This window comes from Lates calcarifer, linkage group LG20, assembly GCF_001640805.2.
Source record: "Lates calcarifer isolate ASB-BC8 linkage group LG20, TLL_Latcal_v3, whole genome shotgun sequence".
NCBI classification, from domain to species: domain Eukaryota; kingdom Metazoa; phylum Chordata; class Actinopteri; family Centropomidae; genus Lates; species Lates calcarifer.
Genome location: NC_066852.1, coordinates 7652595 through 7675974, shown reverse-complemented (window position 1 = coordinate 7675974; position 23380 = coordinate 7652595). Strand labels below are relative to the sequence as shown.

Below are 23380 nucleotides of genomic sequence, written 5' to 3'. Positions count from 1 at the left end.
CTGAGTGGCCAGAGGGAAGGTGAGCAGCTGGCAGAATCAGGGGTCGTAACACCCCCAAGTATGCATCACCTCAGGAAAACTTCTTGCCCATATCCAGTGTCTTTGGCCTTAGATTCCCTCCCACAGCAGCAATGTGATTTTTGGCTTTGGCATATGAAAAATAAAACTTCTCATGACCTACATTGCTCGTCCTGCCAGGGCATTTTATGAGCAGTTACTCACATACCTGAGCATTTACCAAGACATAGAAAGGGGAAACTGTACAGATTCATAGCAGGGCAGGCAGTGTTCGAGACACATTTATGCACACAGCCTGCCTGTGTAATGCAAGTTGGAAGGAAATACAGAGATATCCTTGGCACTCTCTGTTTTTGCACAGACTGCCACTAATTTATTTTGAAGGGACAGACAGAACAACTGCAGAAGGCACATTTATCCTTGATAGAGCAGTCTGTCTCTTGGATATTGTTGATGAGGAGTGGAGTACTGATTTGTCTGGTCTTTGACAGAGGGGCTATTCAGTTCTGCTGCTTCAAGCTCAGAGTATGGACAGAAGTAAATATTGTTGTGTGTAGCAGGGGTGAGACAGTATGGTTTAATGCACAATCACATGTGTTTTGTGCAGAATATGATTAAAGAAAACCATGACAACAAAAATAAAACCAAGGTGCAAACTGCAATTTAAGTAAGATTTCTACATTATAACTTGTAACTAAGTTTGTAATGCTATTGCAAATGCAATTCAACACCAGTTTAATTCTTAAATAACAGCATACTGCACATCTATACAACTAGAGACATTGCTTGTGTAAGGAGTAATCCCTTTAATAGCCTGTAAAGTCATCTTAACAGTTGTACAGCATTCAACTAGATATTAGTGTATTTTAATATTATGATTAAATTGTATGAGATGCATTGTGTTGCTAGTCATCTGTAAGCCTAATCTTTCTTAAAATACTTCCAATCAGTCTTTGTTTTTATGTTTGAGAACCAGAATCTTGCCACTCAGCAGTATTAAAAACCTTTATCATATCATCAGTTTGCAAACACAGGGAGACACTTTTAGTATTTCAACAGGGACATTTGCTTTTTTATATCGTTTGTAGAATCATAGATTACATAAACAAATTTTCAGTCTTGATTAGTTACATCTATTATGAATCAGCAGTGCAAATACTTGGCTCACTTCCTGTGTAAACAAAACAAATTTGCTTAAAGTCTCGCAGGAAGAAGCTGATTTCATTGAAAATGACTTCAGACATTTTGTTTAATTCTCCCAAATAAGCTCAGCAGGTTTAAAACAATCTTGTTCAGTTTAAGAGCTGCTTCAGGTCCTCACTTATCACTTTTCTCACCAGTCCCATGGTTGTGGTGCATATGGGGTAACACCAACGTGCCACAAAAGTCAAGATAGTCACTTAAAAACTTATTGAAATTTCAGTGTGGGTCCAGTTTAAGTCCACCTTGTCACCACATCCGCACAGTATGGAGCTCAGCAGTGGAAGTGTTGCTGTTTAAGTGCTCTCTAACTTCCAAGCAATGCAGAAGAGAAAAGACTACTCTAATGCTTCTTACCTCCAAACTGCAAATGTTCAACATTATGTATTGAATAAATTGTCATTAATCTGTAACAAACTCTTGAGGCCCTCTTCAATATAGTCCAACGACACCTGGAAAACACTTTATATCCATATTCATCACTGCAGCTCTTGTTTATAATATACACGTCTCTGTATAGGATATACAAATGACTTTGTCCATCTTGATTTTGTTGGAGGGCAAATGCTGCTTTCTCCATTGCTAATAAATCTGTGTATTCTCTGAGCCGGTTATCTAAATTGTAACTTAACCATATTGTAATTTTCTATATTTTCCAATTCATTAAGATTATCTGTTTCACTACCATAAATGCAAATGTGATGAGGCACTGTACTTGCTTCTGTTTTACACCTACAAGTTGTTTTCCATGTGTATATTTAACTGGGCAATAAGGAGTCTGTAGATTTGGCAGTACTGACAAGTCATTCATTACATTCAACCAAAATGTCTTTACATCAGGACAAAGCCATAACGTGTGCACAAGCCTCAGCCAGTGATACACCTGTCTGATTAATTTTATTTAATTTTAAAAGAAGAAAGAGTAAAGAAAGCGTTAAAAAAAAGCTCTAGAAAAAGTTTTAAGTTATGTTAGCTAACACGATTTGAGACTTCTGTTGTTGATTTGAAAATATCTTCCCACTGAGCTGTGGTTTTCCCAGTGCATTTTAAGCAAGCTAGTGGCAGTGGAAGGGGTGCATCTTAGCATTTTGTTCAGAGCAGACACAATATTTTGATATTTTGACCAATGATTTTTTTAGAGGGCAATTTAGTACCTTTACCAGATAGAATAGACAAGAAGTTGTATATATTGTAAAAGTTGTGCATCTGTCAACTCACTTCTTTTTTAGTTCATCAAATGTCTGTAAATTTTTGATAAGTATTGTGAGTGATGCATATGCTGTGATCATTTATTACAGAGTAATAAGTGAAAGGTTTGATATTGATGATGAAGGCATCAGATATAGACTTAAAGTATTAAGTGTAATACATTCACTGAGTCATTTATTACTGGAGATAATTGGTTGTTGACAGCAACACACAGCATTTGCTTATACTTTTCCCTGTATACCACAGTTACTGCAGTGAAGGTTTTTTTTGTGCCATATATTCTAAAGGAGAGAATCATAATGTATTCAGTTGCCTTCTTGGCAGAGAAAGTGCACCATAGCTGAAAGCATCCTGATAGTAACAGAAACAGTCGCAAAAAAGGTGATGGATAGAACTGGAATGTAAGATGAAGACTCAAGCCTTCTGCTCTTGTTGGCTGTTTTATTTCATTCATGCCTTAACAGGGCAGCAGCATTCATCAGTATTTCAGCTGTGAGTGCTACAACAGTAGCTGAACTTCAGAAATGAACCAGGTCAAAGTTTCAGTGCCCGCAAGGATGTAGTCAGTTAGTTCACTTTTCCCTACGTGCACAGTTGTGCTGCAGTAGCTATAGATAATAACAAGAAGCATGCCAGTGTCTCTGTGTGCCATTTTAGAAGTCAGCTGATTCCAGGCTGACTGTTAATTAAACTATTTAACCCTCCCCTGACCCCACGACCCCGTGCTGCCTTTTTAAAAATTATCTGTGCCACAAAATACACCAATTTTAGCCCAGGTTTGTCAGGTGTGAAAGTTTGTAACAACTTTATTGACTAATCAATAAATTGAAATTTTATTTTGGTTGGAGCTATTATAGAGAGCAGTTTGCATTTCCCATATTTTCCCTTGTTCTTTTGTGTAACTTAGGTAGATGAAGATATACTAGGAAAAGATAAGGTGTGAAGGCCTTGTAACCCTCTGTATTTGTGTGTGTGTGTGTGTGTGTGTGTGTGTGTGTGTGTGTGTGTGTGTGTGTGTGTGTGTGTGTGTGTATATATATATGTATTGCATGTGTGAAAAGGTTTTTAATATGACTTAGTTTTGATGCAAGTACAAGACAATGCACTCTAACTTGACAGTAACAAAATGTCAGCGAATTATGTTGTAATGGTATACACTTTTGTTCACTGCTGTATTAGATCTGGGCTGTAAGAGCACTGGTTATGTATATCTCTCTTGTATTAAGTGGTCCCTGGTTAGTCTCATAAGACTTGAGTTAACCTAAAACATGAAGTCATAAGCCATATTTCAGAACATGCAAACACATTCAGATAATCTTGGGAAACTGGAAAAAAGTTACCGAAAACACTCATTTGAATAAGAGTTATGTAATTCAGACTGAAGTATCAGTGCCCTGTGACCAGCTTGATGCCTGGCTGTCTGTGTGTAGCACATAATCACATCTAAAAGTGTGAAACTAATATAGGAGGAGAGGCCTATAATAAAATCTGTAGGGCACTTATGAACAAATCCTTTCATACAGTGAAACACACAATACCACAGGGGACAGACCATGGTCAGTTAGATGATGGGGGTGTTTTCTTGCTAATTGCCTATCTGTACTACTTATGATCTGGTTTCACAGTTAACCGTTGTCCCCACCTCCCTTTGCATTGTGTGCACAGATGTTTCCGAGCAAGACGCAGGTGTAATGTAGTGCTTCTCACACTCCAGCAGGAAGGAGAAGCCTCACTGCTGCAGCTCTGTCGTTACACACAGACCTAGCTCTGCTGCTTGCACCTTGGAACTTGTTCTCAGCACGTGTAGCAGCTTTTGAATTCCTTATGAGCCAGATTATTCAGCACTGACCATGATGTTTTGATCATGCATCCTGACAACTTACGTGTTAAGTTATACACTATAATGCATTGTTGAGCTTTAGTGTTAGTGATGGAGAACAAATTAAACACATGGTCTCTGTTTATTGATAGAACATACAGTGTATGCTTAGTTGTAGAATAACAGTCTAGCGTGTATGCTGCTGTGGTGTATTAGCTACACATGTACAGGAGCCATAAATATAGTCAATTTAAATACAGACAATTTTTATACTCAGATTTTTAATGCTTTGTTGACATGTATGATCTCACTTGGTCTTATGGCTTACCAACTTGTTGTGATCCAGCTCTGCTTCAGCTGACGCCACACAATGCTCTGTTTTGACAGTCCCCAACCTACCCTCAACCCTCACCACCACCGTCGCAAATAACACCACAAATCTCTCAGCTTATTCCTAGCCAGGCGAAAGACCACCACTTCGCCACCGCCACGGGTAATCACTTGTTCAGGCTCAGTGCATCTGCACTTGAGTTAAGATATCCCCTGAATTGTAATGGATTAATTGGTTGAATATACAGAGGAACGACTTGCCAACTCAGCCTGAATGGAATAGGACTAAACGGCATGAAAATGAGCAGACCATGTTAGCACAGATAACTTGAAATGTCTACAAGGATAGATAGAGGGCTGAGATTGCCAGCGGAAATGGGGATGTACGCCTTAAGGCAGTGTGTGTGTGTGTGTGTTTTGTAGTTAGTGTTGTATGTTGTTTTGTAGTTAGTGTTGTATGCGCGCATGTGTTTAGGTAGACATGGGTAGTCTGTCAGTGCTTGGCTGATAAGCAGTAGTGGTAGCTAGCAGTGGAGTGTAATGCTCCTGCTTTAACACTTAATAACCCCGCCAGTGATTTACTGCCTGCGAGGCTTTTTCCTGTGTGTTTTGTTCTCTCTATAAAAGCCAGACAGTGTTTATAGAAAGGCAAAGCACCCCCCACCCCCCAGCACTCACCAATAATGAGGATTAAGGTGGTGAGACCACATTTACCAGCATCACTTTTTTCCTATTTGTGTTTCAAACATGTTGTTCATGGTGATATTGAAAGCACCTGAAGCATAAGTACACAGTTCTTTTCAGAAACAAACAGTTGTCCCAGTTTTTTAGGGGCAGAGTGTAAGGCGAGGTTTACTACCTACTCTTTACACTCTGCTCAGCACATGTTTACTCCTGAGGTGCTGAGTGGATCCTGAAGCAGCAACTCCACACACTAACACTCTTTTCCTCTCCCCCTTCCTTGTCTTGCAGGCTGACTTGACAGGGATCAAATGGAAGAGGTTTGTGTGGCAGGGTCCCACCTCTGCACCCATTCTCTTCCCGGTGACGGAGGAGGATCCCATCCTATGCAGCTTCAGCCGCTGCCTGAAGGCCGACGTGCTAAGCGTATGGCGGCGCAGTCAGCGGCAGGGCCGGAGGGAGCTCTGGCTCTTCTGGTGGGGGGACGACCCTAACTTCGCAGATCTCATCCACCACGAGCTTGCAGGTGAGGAACCCTTGGCATACACATAAGGGCATGTCATTTGGAAAGCAAACTATGATTTATAAAGCTGCGCAGATACATCCTCTTTATGCTGCTTCCTCCATACGTGAAGGTCAGAGGTCAGGGTCAGCTACAGAGCAACTTCCAGGGTGCTTGTAGAGAATCAGTGATTGAGTTCAGTGGAACAGGGAAGTGTTCTCTAACACTGCTCGTTCTGCTACTTAAAGCAGTTAATTCACCCCACTGCAGCAAGACAGTTAGGCAAATAGTCAGCCAAGTTTTTCTAGTTGGAAAAATTAAATGATTAGAGAAAAAGAGGTTTGCTTTTCTGTGTCTGAGTCACTATATGGAGAATATGATCGCCACCTCTCGCCCCTTTTGATGGATTCACTCAAGGTTATATAGCAAAAAGACTGATGGCTGTAAAAGATAATGAGAGTGTAGAGGGCTCACAGCTTTTGTAACAGAAGCACTTGAACATAGATCACTTTGTCAAGATATGTTATTGGTTATACAATGAAAAATGATACAGGTTTCAATGCTTGATTGTCAGGCAGGCACAGGGAAGGAACACTGAGAGTGAGAACCTCAGGGAAGTCTTAAAATCTGTGTTATCTGATACCTCTCTAATGCCCCCCATAGCCCTCCTCTGACTGATCAGCTAGCCAGCAAGGCTGGTAGTGCCAACACCTGTGGGGAAACTCCCTCTTCCTGGAGACACAGGGCATCACACTGTCTTATTCTTGGATGTATACCTAAGTGACTGCTGCCTTACAGCAGATGAAGCAGCTCCTTCCTCTTTACTGGTGAAGTAGAACAAGTAGGTTTAAGTCACATGTCACCATTCTGCAGAGGATGAACAAGAAATGAAGAAGAAGGTATAAGAAACTGAGTTCAGTCCTATCATAACTTGAGCAAGAAACACAGCGTGCAGAAGCAGCCATGCAGAAACGAGGCAAATGCATCCACCCCCCACTTTCTTCTTTTCCCTCTCCAGTAACAGTGACATTAGCTGTGGAAGATGGGAAAAGGCCATCTTTATTCATGCTCTCTGCCATGTAGATTGAACTTTGGAGTCTGAGCCAAGCACAGCCCGTCTGTGACCCTCCTTCATTATGGGACATTGTGCCTGAAGGGGACTCAAAATGGGAGCTGAAGGCTACGATGGGCAGCTCATTCAGGCCTAACGGGTCCTGGTAATAACCTGAAGCGTCTGGCTCAAGCCCTCTAATGGAGTGTGCTACATTTCAAGTAGGAGAGGGTGGTATGGAGAATCTATATTTGGAAATTGTTGTAGTCACTGCTGTGTTCTTACACAGGCTTTAGGGAGATTAGACTTGTGTTTTAGGAGATAGAAATTAGATAATTGAATATTGACCAGTAAATCTGTGCCATATTTTCCTCCCAGGTATTCTAACACAAAATGATGAATCATGTTTTTGCAGGACTCTTGGCAGGTCTTGTTTTAGATGTTTTGTCCCCTGAATTTTTAATAAAACACCATGGAGCAGATCATCTCTTCCTCCCTGTCCTTGTGGACTGTCACAGAGACTTGCATCCTGAGCACCTGATGAGATGTTTCACATTCCCCACTCCCCATTTTCCTCATGTGTTTTGCACCCAGACTCAGTTGTGTCTCAGTGTAAATGGTTCCCAGATGGGCGGTGTCATAATCCGTGTTTCCTGTTTTGGAAGCTGCTGCTCCCTTCTCTGGAGTGGAAGACATCTTCTGCTTCTTGAGCTTTTCCCCCTTTTGTAGTTGCTGTGGGGCTCTGCCAGTGAAATGAAGCAGGGCAGCCTCTCTAGATGGATTCTGAAGTCAGCCGGAGGGCTCCTCTCTCTCCCCCTCCTTCCTCCAACCTCTGAACTGCAGCTGCTGATCAGTCTGTTCAGGATAGTGTGTCCTGAGATGTGATAACACTGCTGAGACAGGGATGGAAGAATGTCAGGATCTCTTTCCAGATGGCTTTACCTGTATCTGTGAAGCTGTGTTTCAGGCCTCTCCTAGACACATTTAGTGCAGTGGACTTCTCAGTCCTCCTTTTAAGGCCCCTGATTCCAGCAGCTTTTCACTCTGACAGGTCTAATTGGGAACACGTAGGATGTCAGGTGAATGCTGATTGAATAAAAAAAATGATCAGTTTTCTGGGTCCTGAGCACAAGGATTGAAGATCACCACTCTGGTGGTAAGATTGTGTGTGTATCCCATGAAGCAGGATGATGATTGACAGCTGGTTGCGTTTATGGACTCTCCTGGGTGCTCTGCCTGTGGAGGTGTGAATCGACAAATAGCAGGTAGCGTTTGCAGGGCAGACTGTGGCAGGACCAACCCAACCTGTGCACTCAACTGGAATGTCACAACTGTTGTCGCCTTTTAACCGCCACTCTCTTTTTGCCACCAGTTCAGTGTATTTTTTATTTTTTTTGCCTTCGGTCCTGTCTTGGGATTTCAAAAAGCTTTCTTTTGTTTTGTGTTTTCAGCTTCTTTTTAGTCTTTAGTGCAGTGTTGGCGGTAAACATGAAAATCCCTCTTTTTTCATTTGGGCAGCAGAAATGGCGCTTGCTCACCCCCCCCCCCATCCTCATTAGATTAGCGGCCTGTGAAAGTCTTTTAATTTTGAGCAAGTGCCATTTCTGTATACCAGTGTGCCAGTAATCCCTTCTCTCCAGGGAGATGAGGGGAGAAGGAGTGAGCTAGTGAGATGAGAGTAGTGAAGGGCGGAAAACTTGAGGGATCTTTTAACGTCTGACACTTAATCACCATTGAAGGAATGTAAGGGTAACAAACCACCAAGTCCCTTTTCTGCGCTGTTGGACAACCCGCTTGCTCGTAACACAACGAGAAAACCAATTCTAATCTTCCCCTGGCCATGCACAGAAATTATTCCCAACAAGAGAATGCCATTGCTGAATTAAATGGCTTGCCACCCCCCTCCCAGTGGTTGACTATAGGCATGTATTCTTATGTAAATCCTATACTCTCTTCATCGTCCTCTCCCCTCAAAAGCTGTTGGGAGTCTCCTGACCAGGGGCAACCAAAGCTAAAGATAAATGGCTGCCTTTTCCTCTTCTCACCCACTGATCTTTTTTTTGCATAGAAATTAGGAATGGATGTCTGTATGTGAGGGTAATTGCTCAGTGGTACATTTCTCCTAAGTTCTTACTAGTTTGCCCTGGTCCCCTTCCCCTGCACTGCAAGTCCCACTGGGGCTTTCATTGCACCACGTTCCCCTCGTAAGTCTTCCCTAGCTCACTGTTCCCTTGGTTACATGTGACTCTAGAGGTGGACTACACGTTGCTATGATCCTTTACATTTCTGATGAATATGTTTAATTTTATTATTGCTATCATTTAACATCTCTCTGTGTGTATTCCTGTCTTGAAGTAGCAAGGTTGGGATTATTAGCTGTTAATGGGAAAGTTAAAAGGAAGAGCTGGTCATCTGCTGTCCAGAAAGAGATTATCATTGAGCCATCTCCACCATGGTCCCTGGAGCTCACACATTTATTCTTTACTGGGACTTGGCTCAGATATCTGAGAAAGACAGAGAAAAGGAGGGAAGAGGAAGCAGGCATTTGAAATGTCCGTCTCCACTAGTTGATGATGAACTCGTTGTTTGGGATCCATCTAGTGACTGAGTGAAAGAAAGCTCAATTTAGCAGCATTCTTGTTTTCAATGTGATCCTCTGACAATCGTTTTTGTTTTTGCTGGTATGCAGTGATTCTTGGAATTTTTCTAGCTTTGCCAAGTTCATAGGATTTTTTTGTTCTTGTCTGACCACTCTCCTCTATGCCTGTTTGAATCAAAGGTGGAATAAAAACAACCAGTCTTTGCACCTCAGGGCAGAATATCCAGTTCCAAAGGGCATATTTCAGTAGTCTGTGAATGTTGTGTTGTCTGAAAGTTTCACTTTTTTACAGGTCAGCCTGCCTTTTTTCCTGTGTTCTGTGAAGGAAAATCTCAACTTCAGAATTATTGAATTGCCCTCATATCTGTGAGAGATTCTCTGTTTGAGGCACTACCTGCAGAATACAGGTTCTAATAAGTTTGTTGACAACAAATATCCACAAACAGAGAAGGATGTTATTGATGGTTAGATGGTGAATAAACTGCACCGGCAAAACCAGCTTATTGGCATTTTGGGACTCTTAGACATTTTTGTGGCACAGGCCTGCATTGATCATCAGTGAGCCTGTTGTGAGAAGGGACAGATCTGTTTCCTGCTCTCCATAAACTCATAAGATGCTTCCTGCCTTCTCATATCCGATACGGAAGACAGTTTGTGAATCTAAAATAAAGCTCTCACAGATTAAACTGCTGCAAATGAATTCAATCAGATTCTTTTAGAAATGCAAACAGATCTTCCCCACATGTAACTGGTTTAAAGCACTGCACAGCCATTGACAAGTACCCTTTTAACGTGACTCACTAATATGATTTATTGCTTGTGTGGCATGCTGATGTGGTGCACATGGTAGACTTCAAACTCACTTTTTGGTAATCTGAGTTAGACCGCTGTGATTTTAAAACATCAATTGTATTTCGTTCAATAAATTATGTTTATTTGATTGGTGCTGCTGCCATGCAGCCACTCTTTTCTCTGGTTTCCTGGTGCTTGTTTCCATCAGCCTGAAGCCCATGAGTATATGTGTTTTTCCCAGTTGCCTGTACTAAGCCACAATATTTATTACTTAACACATTCTGGCAAAAAGAAAATGTAGGATTGTATTTGCCTATAACAGAGACATAGTCCTTAAACTTAATGTCAAACCATCCGTTATGTGGATATCTGACTCACACTCTCCTATTTTAAGGATTATAATGGAATATTTGCTCTCTTGGATTGTGACAGGAGCGATGACACACAAAAATGACTGTGATACAAATTCTGTCTCACAATGATGTAAGGCCCATTGTAAGCACTGTAGCCCAGTGGATGCCCCAGGCAAGGATTCAGAAAGGAGAAATGCCACTCACTCTTTAGAATTTCCAAATGTTATTGACTTGGACAGCCTGTGAAAGTCAAACTGAATTTTGAAATCTCCACACTTTAAGCTATAAACATGGACAAAGGGTATCCTGAAGCTTTAAAGTGGAGAATGAATTGTCCTGTACATGAAGTCCTAGCATTGGCTTCAGTGATTAAGGAACTGGAGCATGAAAGTGTATTTTGTCTTTAATCAATCTCAGCCAATGGCATATTCTCATTTTAATGCTATCTGATTACCACCAAACAAACCTGGAATGCCCACTTTTGGTGAAGGTTTGTTGGGAATACGCACTGGATGCACTAGGCTGTGGATGTGCCTCAAAGATAATTAGTCAGCGATACACTTGGTTAAACTTAGCCTTGGATTTGTGGTACTTTCTCTTTTTTCCTTCAAAAATGGTTCTTAACTTTGGTGTGCAACACAGAGAATGATGAATAGATAAACCCAGACCAGCTCTTAGGAGGAAAAAGTAGATGAGGCCGATGGCTTTTGTGCTTGGGGATCAATTTTCCAGGGCTAATCTCCTGCCTGTGAACCACCCTCTGCTTTCCTCTTTTCCTCCTGCTCCATCTCCCTCTCTTGCACTCTCTGATGGATCTCCATTGGCTGGCACAGTGCAGGAACTCGGCCATGCATGCAGCTCTGGCCCATGGGTGCAGTCTCCCTCTCTTCTCTATCTCTCTCTCTTTTCCCTCTCTGTTCAAGAAATATTCATTAATTAGTAATGGAGACTTTACAGAGCACTGCTGGTTCTCTCTCTCCTTCCTTGTAGATAAGGAGGAAGTGGAGGAGAGGAGAAAACCTTCTGGCCAGGCTTGGTAGAATCCCCTTGAGCACAGTTGATCACAAGGCATTAATCCTGCTGTTTAATGACCGACTACTTCTCTAATTGTGTATACGCAGAGGAGCGTGTGTGTGTGTGTGTGGTGTGTGGGGGGGGGTAATGTTTTTCTCAGCTTTTTCAAAATTTCTTGACTTTTTTTTGTCAGTATATATAGACCTCAGAAACACCACCGTGTCATTTTGTGATTTTGATTGTTCAGGTATGTTTTTGGGATTAACAGAAGACTGATCGTGCATGTTGTGGGAGAAGGTGTTTCTGTGTTCATGTATACTGGTGTTTCCTTACTGGAGGTAGTTGTGAGTATTCCTTAATAGAGCTGCTGTGCACCCGCCTAAGAGCTCTTATAAAGGTCAGCTCATCTGGGCCTGCTACACATGAGGCAAAGACATGAAAGTGTCCTAACCATCAGCTGAGCTCATAAATCTTTGTCTAAATGAGGCCACTCATCTTTTGCCCCACGCACTGACCGCCACACATCATGGCCCACCCTCCTAACACATACTGAATACACATGTGCATGCACAGAGTTTTGGATCACAGATGTACGAGAAAATTTATCTTTGGCACATAGTTTTCCAATTATAAATATAAATAAATACTATCTTGACTACCACTCTCTGAGATGTATGATGTCATTATCATCAATATAATGAATAACAATGAAGATTGTACAATAAGATGGTTAAATCAAGGATTGGTGCTTTGTTGAATAGTTCTATTATATATTTTGCCATTTTGTAACTTGACCATGACCCCTGACCTCTCGCTGAGGGAAGAATGACAATCTCTCTACACAGATCAAGTCATTGTTTGAATTGTGATCCACTGATTATTTATATTTGTATCTTTCTCTAATGAAAAGTTATGTGTTTAGAAGAACCTCCTAAGGCGCTGCTATTTTAGATGGCTGATATTTTTTTTGAGTAGGAGTAAGGCTAGAAGGCTAATGGGTTACATTCATTCACTGACTTTTAAAAGTTCAATTTCTTTTGTCCCCCACTGAACCCAGTCCGGAGTTGATACCCTGTAGCAGATTGAGTCCATAGACATTCATCATGGAGATTCCTCCACTAAAAGTTGCAAAGTCAAGTCTCATCTGGCCCAGAGTCACCCTAGTCCTGCTGGTTTTGTTGTGAAAATTTGTTCTAAAATGTTGCATGTGTTTGTCTGTCTGTCTGAAGCGGGGAGTTCTGCAGCATGAATTGCATGATGAACATGGGGTTGTTAGGAACACTTGATGTAAACCAGACGTCTGTTTTAGAGTTGCTTGGCGCTAGCAGGGAGAGACTGAGGAGGAACAGGCGACAGAAAGGAGGAGGTATTGCGCAGATGTGGTCTTGGCAGAGGGAAGCAGATGGGATCGCCATGGTGGCTGATGTAAAAGTAGATGGAGGGAGGTTTCTGTCAGTCTTACCATCATCAGAAGAGGGCTGAAGTAGAACTGCAGCTTTAACTGCAAAATGCCCACTAGTTTGATGTCTCTGTTACATTAGATTTGAGCTTTGCTGCTTTCCTCATATTCCCCTGTCTTTTTATCAGCTACACTCATCTGTCTCTTCAGCATTAGAGTTTGGCCTAAATCCTATTTTGTTTTCTTTTTTTTCTTTTTGCCTTTCTCTTAATGTGCTGTCAGTGCGTCAGTGGGGTGGGTTTCTTCTTGTGTTGACTTTTTGCTCCTTTGCCTGCCATGTCTCTCAGGATGGCCAGACCAGCTGCTAAATCGCTCAAGTAGACTTGGTGAAAAACATACTTTATCCCATGCATACTCTTGTCACATTCACATTATTTAGAACGTTGAATTGCTTTTTACTCGTGATTATTTTTTTTATTCTGCAGTTGCAGTTAATTTTTAATGGGAAATTGCTGTTTTCCTTCCTTTTTCCTGCCTTTGCCCTGTTTTTCTGTGTTCCTGATCTTATCCCTCAAGATATGTGTGCACCTGATGAATTAGTCTGTTGCTCTCAAAATCATCAGGCACGTAGCCCCATTTACTTGGCAGCTAGCCTGAAGTTGTTTTCCTTTGGTTGGATGTAATGTTTTAAAGGCCAGCTGAATTTGGTGCGTCTAGCAGAGCTGTGGCATTTGAAAGTGGATTTGATGGGGTTGGGATACCTTTTTTCCTTTTTAAATTAAAATCGACACTCCTACTTTTATATTTTTCCAGCAGATGTTTATGGTTGTACCCTTGCAACATAGCTGGCTGTTTGCTTAAACTCAGGAAGAGCATTAAAGTTCTCAGCATCTCCTTAAAGAAGCTTTTCAAACCTGCCAGGCTGGCACAGGGCCCATGGTACCTCTCTTGTTCAAGGAAGGAAATCAATGTGATTTCCTATTTTGATAGCCCTAGAATCCTCTAAATTTAAAATATCTTTTCCTACCTTTGCTTTACAAGAGCAAGCCAAGGGTCCACTTAATAATTCAATAAAATTTGATTAACTTGCCTCTGGGCTGGCTTGTGCCTAGCTGGCGCACGTCAAGCTGACACGAGGGGTGGGTCACACTGTATTTATTTCATCTGTTCTCAGGCAGAGACAGCACACTTGGGGAGATGTTTGCTATAGACTTGACTGAAAGGAGCTTAAGTGCTGTAAGATGGGAGCAGTGGCTGTTAATGAGATTAGACCAGCATTCAGGCCAGTGCAGAATATGATTCAGAAAGCAAGACTGATATGGGTGTAACGGTACAAAGTTTCATCCTGAACAGCTTGGTACAGTTTTGTATTTGAGTTGTTTGGTTCAGCACATTATATGAACCAAATAATTGTGGTGCTGTGAGTCTAACAATGTCTAATTACACTCTAACTCTTCACACATGTAGAACTGAAACTCAAAAGTGCAGGTTCTACCTGAGAGTTTTGGCAGTGTGTCAGTTGCTGTCTTTTAGCTAAACCATGCTAGTCTGGTCAGCCCAGCCTATATGACTATGCAAAAGAGAAGCCAGAGAAAACCATCCCAGATTCCTCCCTGTTTGCAGGCAACATGGTTTCCCATTAAATCATAGCATCAGTAGACATTGAGTAGTACATCTGACAGAAATTGAATGTAACCATTAGTCAACCAAAATGAATTAGCGTTGTCTTTGTTTCTGGAAATCGCTACAACGAACATGTCAATCAATCAGATATGAAAAAAGTTATGGTATTCATACACTGTACGCTCAGTGTGTGAGCCACAATGTAATGTTTCTACATGTGCACATTTTTGTTGTATGCCATGTCACTTAACTGACACAGCAAAATGACAAGAAATCAAATCTTGGTTTTCCCCGCTGTACTGAAATCAAAACTGAGGCTGTGAATTAGTGTACCACTGCACTCCTAAACTCTGGTATTAAAACTCAATATGTGCAGGAGCAGAAAGCACCTGAAACCTCCACAGCCTAAAAGCAGCCAACAGCAGGTTTCTACTTAACCTCTCTGTCTGTTACAGTGAGCACACTCTTGTTTGCATTTACAAGTTCTGTTTGCCATCTTTCTGTGATATGATTTTCAGATGTCACTTAAGATTTGACTTACTATTTTGCATTCCAGGAAATGTGAAATTTCTGTATCAGGGTGTTCAGTGTTCAGGTCCTTGAAAATGGCTCGTTGTGCTCATTAGATTGCCACAGAGTAACCTTGTCGCAATTTTCCCTCAGCGATTATGCACAGGATAGGATCTTGTGCTCAGTGAATGCACAAGATCATACTCTGAGCTGCCTGTGTGTTTGAATAGTTGATGTACTTGCTCCAGCAAAATATGTATTTCTTAGAAAGCCTGTCAGACTGGAATTCCAAGGTCATTCATAATGTCATCTATAGGACTGAAATAACCCAGTATGTGTAGTCAGTGCGATTGTCATTGTGAAACTGAATTATCGTTGTAGTATGTGTGTATATAGTGGGGTTATAAAATCTTTTAGTAGCATAAGTTGACAGTATGTTTGGTGTGACAGTTGGTACTCCCACACTTTGTAATTACTGATCAATATCCCTAATCTGTACCATCTGATAAAGTGTGAGGCTGCTTTGTGGTTTTGCCGCTACCAGCCTCAGCAAAAACAAGACCATTCTTGCTGTAATTGTAAATGGAGTTTTTCTGCTGTCAAGACTGACATTGTGTGCCCTGGAGAGTTCTTGCTGGTTTGTAAAAACTGACACGAAAACTCAGAGCTTTCCACTCCACTCACCTTTCTCTGTCTCTGTCCTCTCTTTTTCCAGCTGAGGATGATGGGCTATGGGAGAACGGCCTTTCCTACGAGTGTCGCACGCTGCTGTTCAAAGCCATCCACAACTTGCTGGAGCGCTGCCTCATGAATCGCAGCTTTGTTCGCATCGGCAAGTGGTTTGTCAAACCCTACGAGAAGGATGAGAAGCCCATCAACAAAAGGTACGCTGGCATCACTTGTTCTGTTGATTTCTTGTCCAGGTTGTTTCCTTTATGGCAGTGCTTTGTGCTTGTACCTGTGCTGTGGAAATTGGCATTTTCTTGACTTTTTTCCCTTACTATTTGCCCTTTTACACATGTTATATTTGTTGTTGCTGGTTGTGATGTGGTCTGGTGCAGCTCAGTGGGCTGAGTGCTGCTCCAAAAGACAGTTTTTATATGTTATTCAGTGTGTAGGCTTTTAAACCAGCACTTTCAGAGTTAGGGGTTTTGTACAATTGGGCAACACTTAACGCAAACACACATATTCATATGGCTGCTTCAGATGGAGGTAGACATTTAATGGCATGTATTCACAAGGGATCTCAAGCTCTTTTTTTCCACTGATTCCGCTGGCATCACTGACTGAAGTATTTGATACTGTGTCCAATATAATCTTTATTTTATCACATTTGTTTTTGTTGCTTCCTTAATGTTAAACTGTATAGTGCACTCTTATCTCAGAGCAGTAGTAGACAATGTAATAGACATTATGACATCCTCTGTACCTTTGATAAACAAACAAAGGATTGTAAATGGACCAGGCTTTTTACAACATTATTGCTGTATCAAAAATGTCAGGATTGGCCTCTATCCTGATCTTGTGGATGAGCTGGGGACATCCCTTCATTGTACACTACATTACAGTTGAGATATGAGAGTTTTAAAGAAGACAGGAAGAGGTGCTGTTGTGCCAGAGTGCCAGCACTGTCTGTCTCCTATCTCTCCTCTCGTTCTGAGTGTATTTGTGTATGACTGAGACATCCTCCACCTCCTCTTCTCTATCTGCTGAGCTGGATTTCTTGCAGACAGTGTCTGGGTTTATTGATAAGAGATGGAGACGCGGGTAGTGAGGTGAAAATGACCGTAGCAATTTTTGCCATACATCCCCCTCCAACTCCCTGACTGGTCCTACCTCACCCTGTCTCCACACATCACAGACTGCTAGTGTTTGACAGCTCAAATGGAGGTCTTCTTAACTTTTGGTTTTGTAAATTACAGTTGTAATGTGAGGTGTGACAGATTCAATACTTGTGGGTGTGTAACAACTTCTGGGCAGTGTTAAATGAGACAGCAAACAGCAACCTCTACATTGTAAATAAAGCTCTAGAATCAAAGAGGCTGTTATTTTACTCACTTAACAGCTAGCAAACACCTCGCTCTATTGTGTGTCAGTGTGTTATTGTTTTGACGTTGTTGTCAGATTTCCCAGTCAGGTGACCACGGGGGCCCATGCAGCAACATAATCTTGTGTGTGCACAGACACGTGTGTGTGTGTGTTTGTTTGCAGGCTGGTTGCACTGTCCAGGTTGGAAATGGCCAGCACCCTGCTATCTGCAGTCAGCTTGTCTTTATCATTACCACCATGTGGGGTGGCACATCAGAGTTGCCAGCTTTAATACAGACTCTTTAAGGACAATGCATCTGTCGACAGTGACTTGCGTCTCTCAGGACAAATAAAATAGATGTTCCATTTAACAGACAGAAGAGTAGATAAAAGAATTGACAAAATAGGACCAGCCACTTCTCTTTTAAGCTATATTCATGCCTTGTTTTTAGCTCTATTGCCTCATTATCCAGTATGGTAATCACAGAGGGCCCCAGTCATGGGGAAAAAAACAAACAAAAAAAAAACAATGGTCTTTTCCTCTGCTCTGGAATTCACAGGCCACCCTCTCTCTATGTGTCTGTTTCTCTCTCTCTCCTCTCTTTTCTTTCGCTTTCTCTCCCTCTCTCTCTCCCCTTCCCTCCATCCCCCTCTGCTGTCACAGAGCAGACTGGGCAGGTTATAAATAGTGGTGCAACCACCCTGAATCTCAGTTGTCGTCAAGGATGTTTTTCCTCTCCCTTTGGTGTGTTCCACTGTGCCCCGGCCATGCTGGGATTTTGACAAACAAAGCTCTACAAACCTCTGACGGAAATTCACTGGACCTGTTTGTGTTTTCCTTTTTTTGTGTTGTTACTGCTCCCAGTCCAGCTGGTCTGACAGTTTTTTGTTACTGCTATGGGACTGTGGCATTTGTAATTTATTAAAAGGCTCAAGTAATGTTGGTTTTCATTTGTGCAGGATAAAGTAACGCTGCGTGCAGTGATAGGTCCCACTCTTATGCTTGCGTGTGATCCAGAACTCTTCTACCCTCTTAATGTCTTGTCACCGTGGAGATGCTCAGATTTGTCCTACCTGTACTGCCACAGGGAACTGAGTGTTCACCCCTAGGGAGCCCTCATCCTCATGGGTGGCATGACGATGGCTTTTATGTTAGTGCGGTCATCTTACATCATTCTCACTCTTATTGTCCAGTAAAAAGTGTACTCAACTGTACATTGTTTCATGCCCCTCATCCCTAGATACTTTTCCTTCCCCCCTTAAGTACAGAAACACACAGTAGACTGATTAGTTAACGGTGTTTGCTAACTCCTCTGCTCATCTGCCCTATAACCTTTCATCGATAAGTAGGTCAGGCACTGTTTAGTATTGTCTCTTCTTTTAAATCATAAGTGGATTTGCAACAAGGATAAGCAAAAATGTATTTTAAGCCATGTCTTATTTCCTGTGTGACCATAAAATTCTCATAAGACATATTTGTATAATAAAATTGTTTTCTTTAGAGTGTAATCTGTAGTGTTGTAGTTTAGTTTACTAAGGACTATGTCTTATTCTTACCACCAGGATGAATGATATTCATCAGCAGATCTCTGATAGTCAAAGATAGTGCATCTCTTGAAGATTGAAATTTACTGCAACCAGCCTGGTTTAGGCCAGGGTGGTTGCAGTAACAGGTCCTTCAATATCTGACATGCTGGTTGGAGAGAGTTTGTATAGTATTGCAGACATAAGCCAGTTTCCAGCTTGGGACATTTTTGTCAGTGCAGTTACACGTGGATATAGGTCTATAACTAATGATTGTTTTATTCAACAAACTGACCAAACCCCAAAGATACTCAGTTTACTATATGGCAAAGAAAAACAAAATCCTAACATTTGAGAAGTTGGAAGCAGCAAAATGTTGTAGTAAAAATCCAGACATTCTTATGGTAATGATGCTTAGGTGTAAAACAAATGCTGCTTTTCCTTGTCTTAATATCATAGAAATTGGATATTTTTGAGTTTTGGACTTTTGCTTGGACAAAACAAGACATTTGATGACATTGTGTTGGGATCTACAGTTAGAAAAAAATATGGACGGGGTAATCGATCTTGAAATTAACTGTTGTAGCCCTAAATGGTTGTTGATATATTGAAAAATTGCTGATTAATTTCCTTTTTATTGACTGGTTGATTAATCAAATAATTGTTGCAGCTCTACATGAATGAACAATTGTGGCACTCAGTCATCAGACCAAACTTTCAAATAATAAATACCAGAGGACCTTTTTGGATTGGCTGCTCAAATCAGATCTGCACATGGGAAATACTGGACACCCCTTAGATCATCAGATGACTCCTGTGCAGCATCTAGAGTCTCCAGTTGGTGGAGGCTGTTGCTAGCTGACAGTGTTCATAACCTCAGACCTCAGCCTGTGTTGAAATGCTTACATCATCTTTCCCCCCTCCCTCCTTTCTCATTTTAGCCTGATGTGTGTGGTAAGCAGTAGGCAGCAAACTGAATTTTCAGAATCTTTAATAATGATAACCTCTTTCAGTGCCTCCAGTTACTCGTATTGCCTCCTTTTCATATCAACATATTAGGAAGAATTAACTGTGTTTTTCTCAGAAAATGTAATTTTTATGATTTGACAAGAAAAATAAATATTCCAAGGTTGATGTTAAAATGAAGTATTGAAAACCTGAACTGAAGCTCAACTGTTTTTTAACACGTTTCTTTAAATCAGTTAATGCACAGTGATTGGGCAGAGCCTCTTGTTTTTAACGTGACCTGCAAATGCAGCAGTATGTGTTGATACAGCTGACAGTAATTCTCTTTGTCTGGAGCACAGGCGGCTCCAAGTTGTGCAGCCTGGTTGTTTCTGAGAACCTTTTGCTGCTAGGTAGACTGGCTTCAGGAAACAGAGAGAGGGAGAGAGGGAGAGAAGGGGGGGGGGGCACAAGGGAGGGAGGGATCGAGCAAGGGAGAGCTCCTTTTGGTTGTCATGGCAGCAGGGAAATGCACCCTGGGATGGTGTGTTTCCAAGGTGAAGCGGGATGCTTGTGCTCTATTGGTCAGCTTAAGGCAGACCAACTCGTTGACTTGCCTCTAATTGGCTGCGTTGCTGAAATTCACAGCAACATTAAAATCTTTGATGTTTCAATTTGATCAGGACAAAAGGGATATCATTTCTTTTTATCTGCTTGGTATGCAGTCTGTATTTAAAGCAGCATTTACAAGATCTACAATGTACTCTGACTGCGCTGCAATCAGGAGTGTTAGATTACTACTCCACTGTATTTAAATATGTGTAGTCTGCTGCGTGTTTAGTTGTTGTCTGACTGAAAGCATCATTAACAAATCAAGCTGTTATGAAATGAGGCCAGTGTGCAGCAACTCATATTCCAAGAGTGAATAAAAATGAATGAATGCAAAGCATTGTTATACAATAACACTTATGCCTGCATTAACACATGCGGCTGTCCACACTTTTCTGCATGACTGTGTGTTGTGTGGCTGGGCACATTCTTCCTCTATTGTTTTGGTCCGTCGTTGGGAGGTGAATGTGTGAGCCCTGGTGCGCTGTGGCAGGCGGAAGCAGAGAGCAGCACTCTGTTAAGTAGGACAGTGCAGGATAAAGGGCCACTGCCTCCAGTCTGGGGCTAAAGCGCTAAATTTATCCCCTCCCTGCTCCCAGCACAACACAAACGCACAGGGACATGAGCACACAAACATGATGCTCGTCAACAATCGGCATGCAAGCCAGTCCACACAGAGGGCAGTCAAGAGAGTTGGCACTCTAGCTTTTCATTAGAATTACTGGTGTAAGACACATGAAACACGGTCAGACAGAACTGTACATGTAACATGTAATGTGCATATAGACAAGTTGCTGTGATATAGACATACAGGACAGCTCAGCACCTCTCCTAAATATCCCACTCCCAAGGCTTGACCCCCTACCTTTGGTCTTCCCTGTACTTTAACAGTCTCTCTAGCAACAAGAACTCCAGGGAGACTGGGCTGTGGGACCATGTGACCTGGTGCTCTGGATATATCATGTTGCTGGAGAGATCCTGTCCAGAAGATAAATATGGCTCTTAAAGGAAAATACCAGTGTTTTTCATTGGTATGGGTCACTTCCTTAATTGCTGCACAATTATACATTATTAATAGTCCATTTCCCATTGCATCACTTTAGTGTTGGAATTTAAAGCAAAGTCCTTTGCATCACCGACCTTACAGAGACCCTACAATTTGTAGCTGTCTGCACATATACACATTTTTAACTACATACCCACATTTGAATTGTCGTCCTCATGGCAAGTTGTATTATTCATGTGGCCTGCACTGGTTAAAACAATATTTATCCATTAAGTTATTGCCGGAGGGAAACCGGTAAACCATTTATTTAAATGTGTTAGCACCACTCAGTTTGTAAGAATGGATTATGACTTTCTCTCATGGTGGTGAACAAGGTATAGCATGTCCAACTGAATGAGACAACAGAAGCTAATATGACTTTGATTAACATATCTCATGACACTGTGTGCTCAGTGAACAAAACGCCTAGAATGTCTCAAGCAGTGTGAAGAAACAAGACACCATCAGGAACTCGTAGCACCTTGTTGTAAGATTATTCCACCAATTTCCGCTCCTGAATGCCTTCCTCATTTCCTCTAATGCCAGCTAGAGGCCCTGTGAGAACAAAGAATTCTCTCATTACTAAAGTAACTGGCAGCATCATCTTTTTATGTATTGTAGCGCTGAGGAAACCCATTTTGGTGTCAGTAGTGGAATTCAAGGGTGGTGTCAGGGACATATTTCACCATTCATGGAGGGAATCCTATGTCCTTACATTTCTTCGGCTCCCTCTCAGTCGCCCTGTTCTTGGAACCCTCTCCCACCTCCTCAGCCGCTGTACCCTGCATTCCTCCCATTCCTCCCTTCTTCCCATGTGACCAGAGGCTATGGGGCCAAGTGAAGGTCTGACAAAATCATCATAGTTAATCTGTCAGGCGTCACTTCCCCCCTGTCTCCCTCCCCTCCTCTCTGTCCTTTTCTAAGTAACTGTGATTCCCGTTGTACTGTCTTTAATCCAGAGGTTCAGACAGATGGCCACATTTAAAGCTAATCCCTTATATGGTGTTTGACATTTCACCTCATCGCTGTAGACTACAAGGTGGCCACACTGCACTGTAACCTGAACTAGCCAAAAACGTCAAAAGATTTACAGGAATGTCACCATGGGTTGAGACAAAACTCCAGAGAGACTCTAAAATTTGGTAACTCTAAACAGATCTCTGCAAACCAAGTGTAGGTTTCAGTTTAAATTCACTGTCACAAAATGCAACTAAAAAATTCTTAAAATGCATTTGAGGGTTACTGAATACGTAATCCTTACATAGAGCCCAGGATTAGAGGGCTGTAAGTGATCCTGTCTTTATGTTTCTTTTTTGCTGTATAGACACTCAGCAGCCATCAGCTAAAACAGCTCATAGTTCATCCTCTGTCTTTAAAGCTCAATAGGTTTAACATTTGGTTAATTTCACTGTTGATAAAAACAGATCAAGATTCTATTATCAGAAATACATTTTTGTGTTTCATTTAAAGTAATATCTAATAAAAGAATGTCATGACATTAAAGTGGAGGCACTACAGATTTTTACATCTAGCCTGTTGGAGAAATAACATGCAATACGCAACTTTGTGCATATGTTTTCCAGTTTTGTTAATTGAGCTCTTTTCTGAATATCTATGAAGGCCTGCTAGTTGCTCTGCTGAATGTGTTGTTTGATTATAAATCTTTGGTGTCTCTTCACTACATGCTTGTTTCATGTTTGTGTGATTAGTGTAAGAGATGTTTTCAAAGATCTAAATTCAAATTGATGTTGAAAAGTAGGGGTAGCGGAGTATACATGTGTCCTGTCTCCCCTTAATGTGGCTTAGAAACCAATGTGTGGTGTTAGAATAACACACTTCTAATTTGCGGTAATTTTGTTTTAAATAACAAAGTGTGTAAAGGTTTACATTCAAGCCAACAACCTGTGATTGAAGTCTAATTTCACTGCACTGAGTTACCTGGCATTTGATTTTTATTCTGACACATAACAAGTTGATTAATTTGTTCTGTAAAACAAAGAGATGGTTTTTCCTCATTCCTCTGGATTATAGTAAGGGAAACCCACAAATTTGTCCACGGCATTTAGTAACATTTCTGTGCAGAATTTGTCACTGCCGGTAGACAGCATTTTAAACCACCAAACTAGAAC

The 23380-nt window shown here is 41.5% G+C and overlaps 1 protein-coding gene across 2 annotated transcripts in view; it reads left to right on the top strand.

Annotated features, from left to right (window-relative positions):
• The window catches only part of med13a (mediator complex subunit 13a), a 70014-nt gene that overhangs the window by 3061 nt on the left and 43573 nt on the right, over nt 1–23380 (top strand). For both annotated transcript variants that reach the window (XM_051078399.1, XM_018691842.2), the window contains exons 2-3: nt 5549–5783; nt 15816–15984. In XM_051078399.1, the coding sequence (XP_050934356.1) occupies nt 5549–5783; nt 15816–15984 (404 nt within the window). The remainder of the gene's footprint in view (nt 1–5548; nt 5784–15815; nt 15985–23380) is intronic.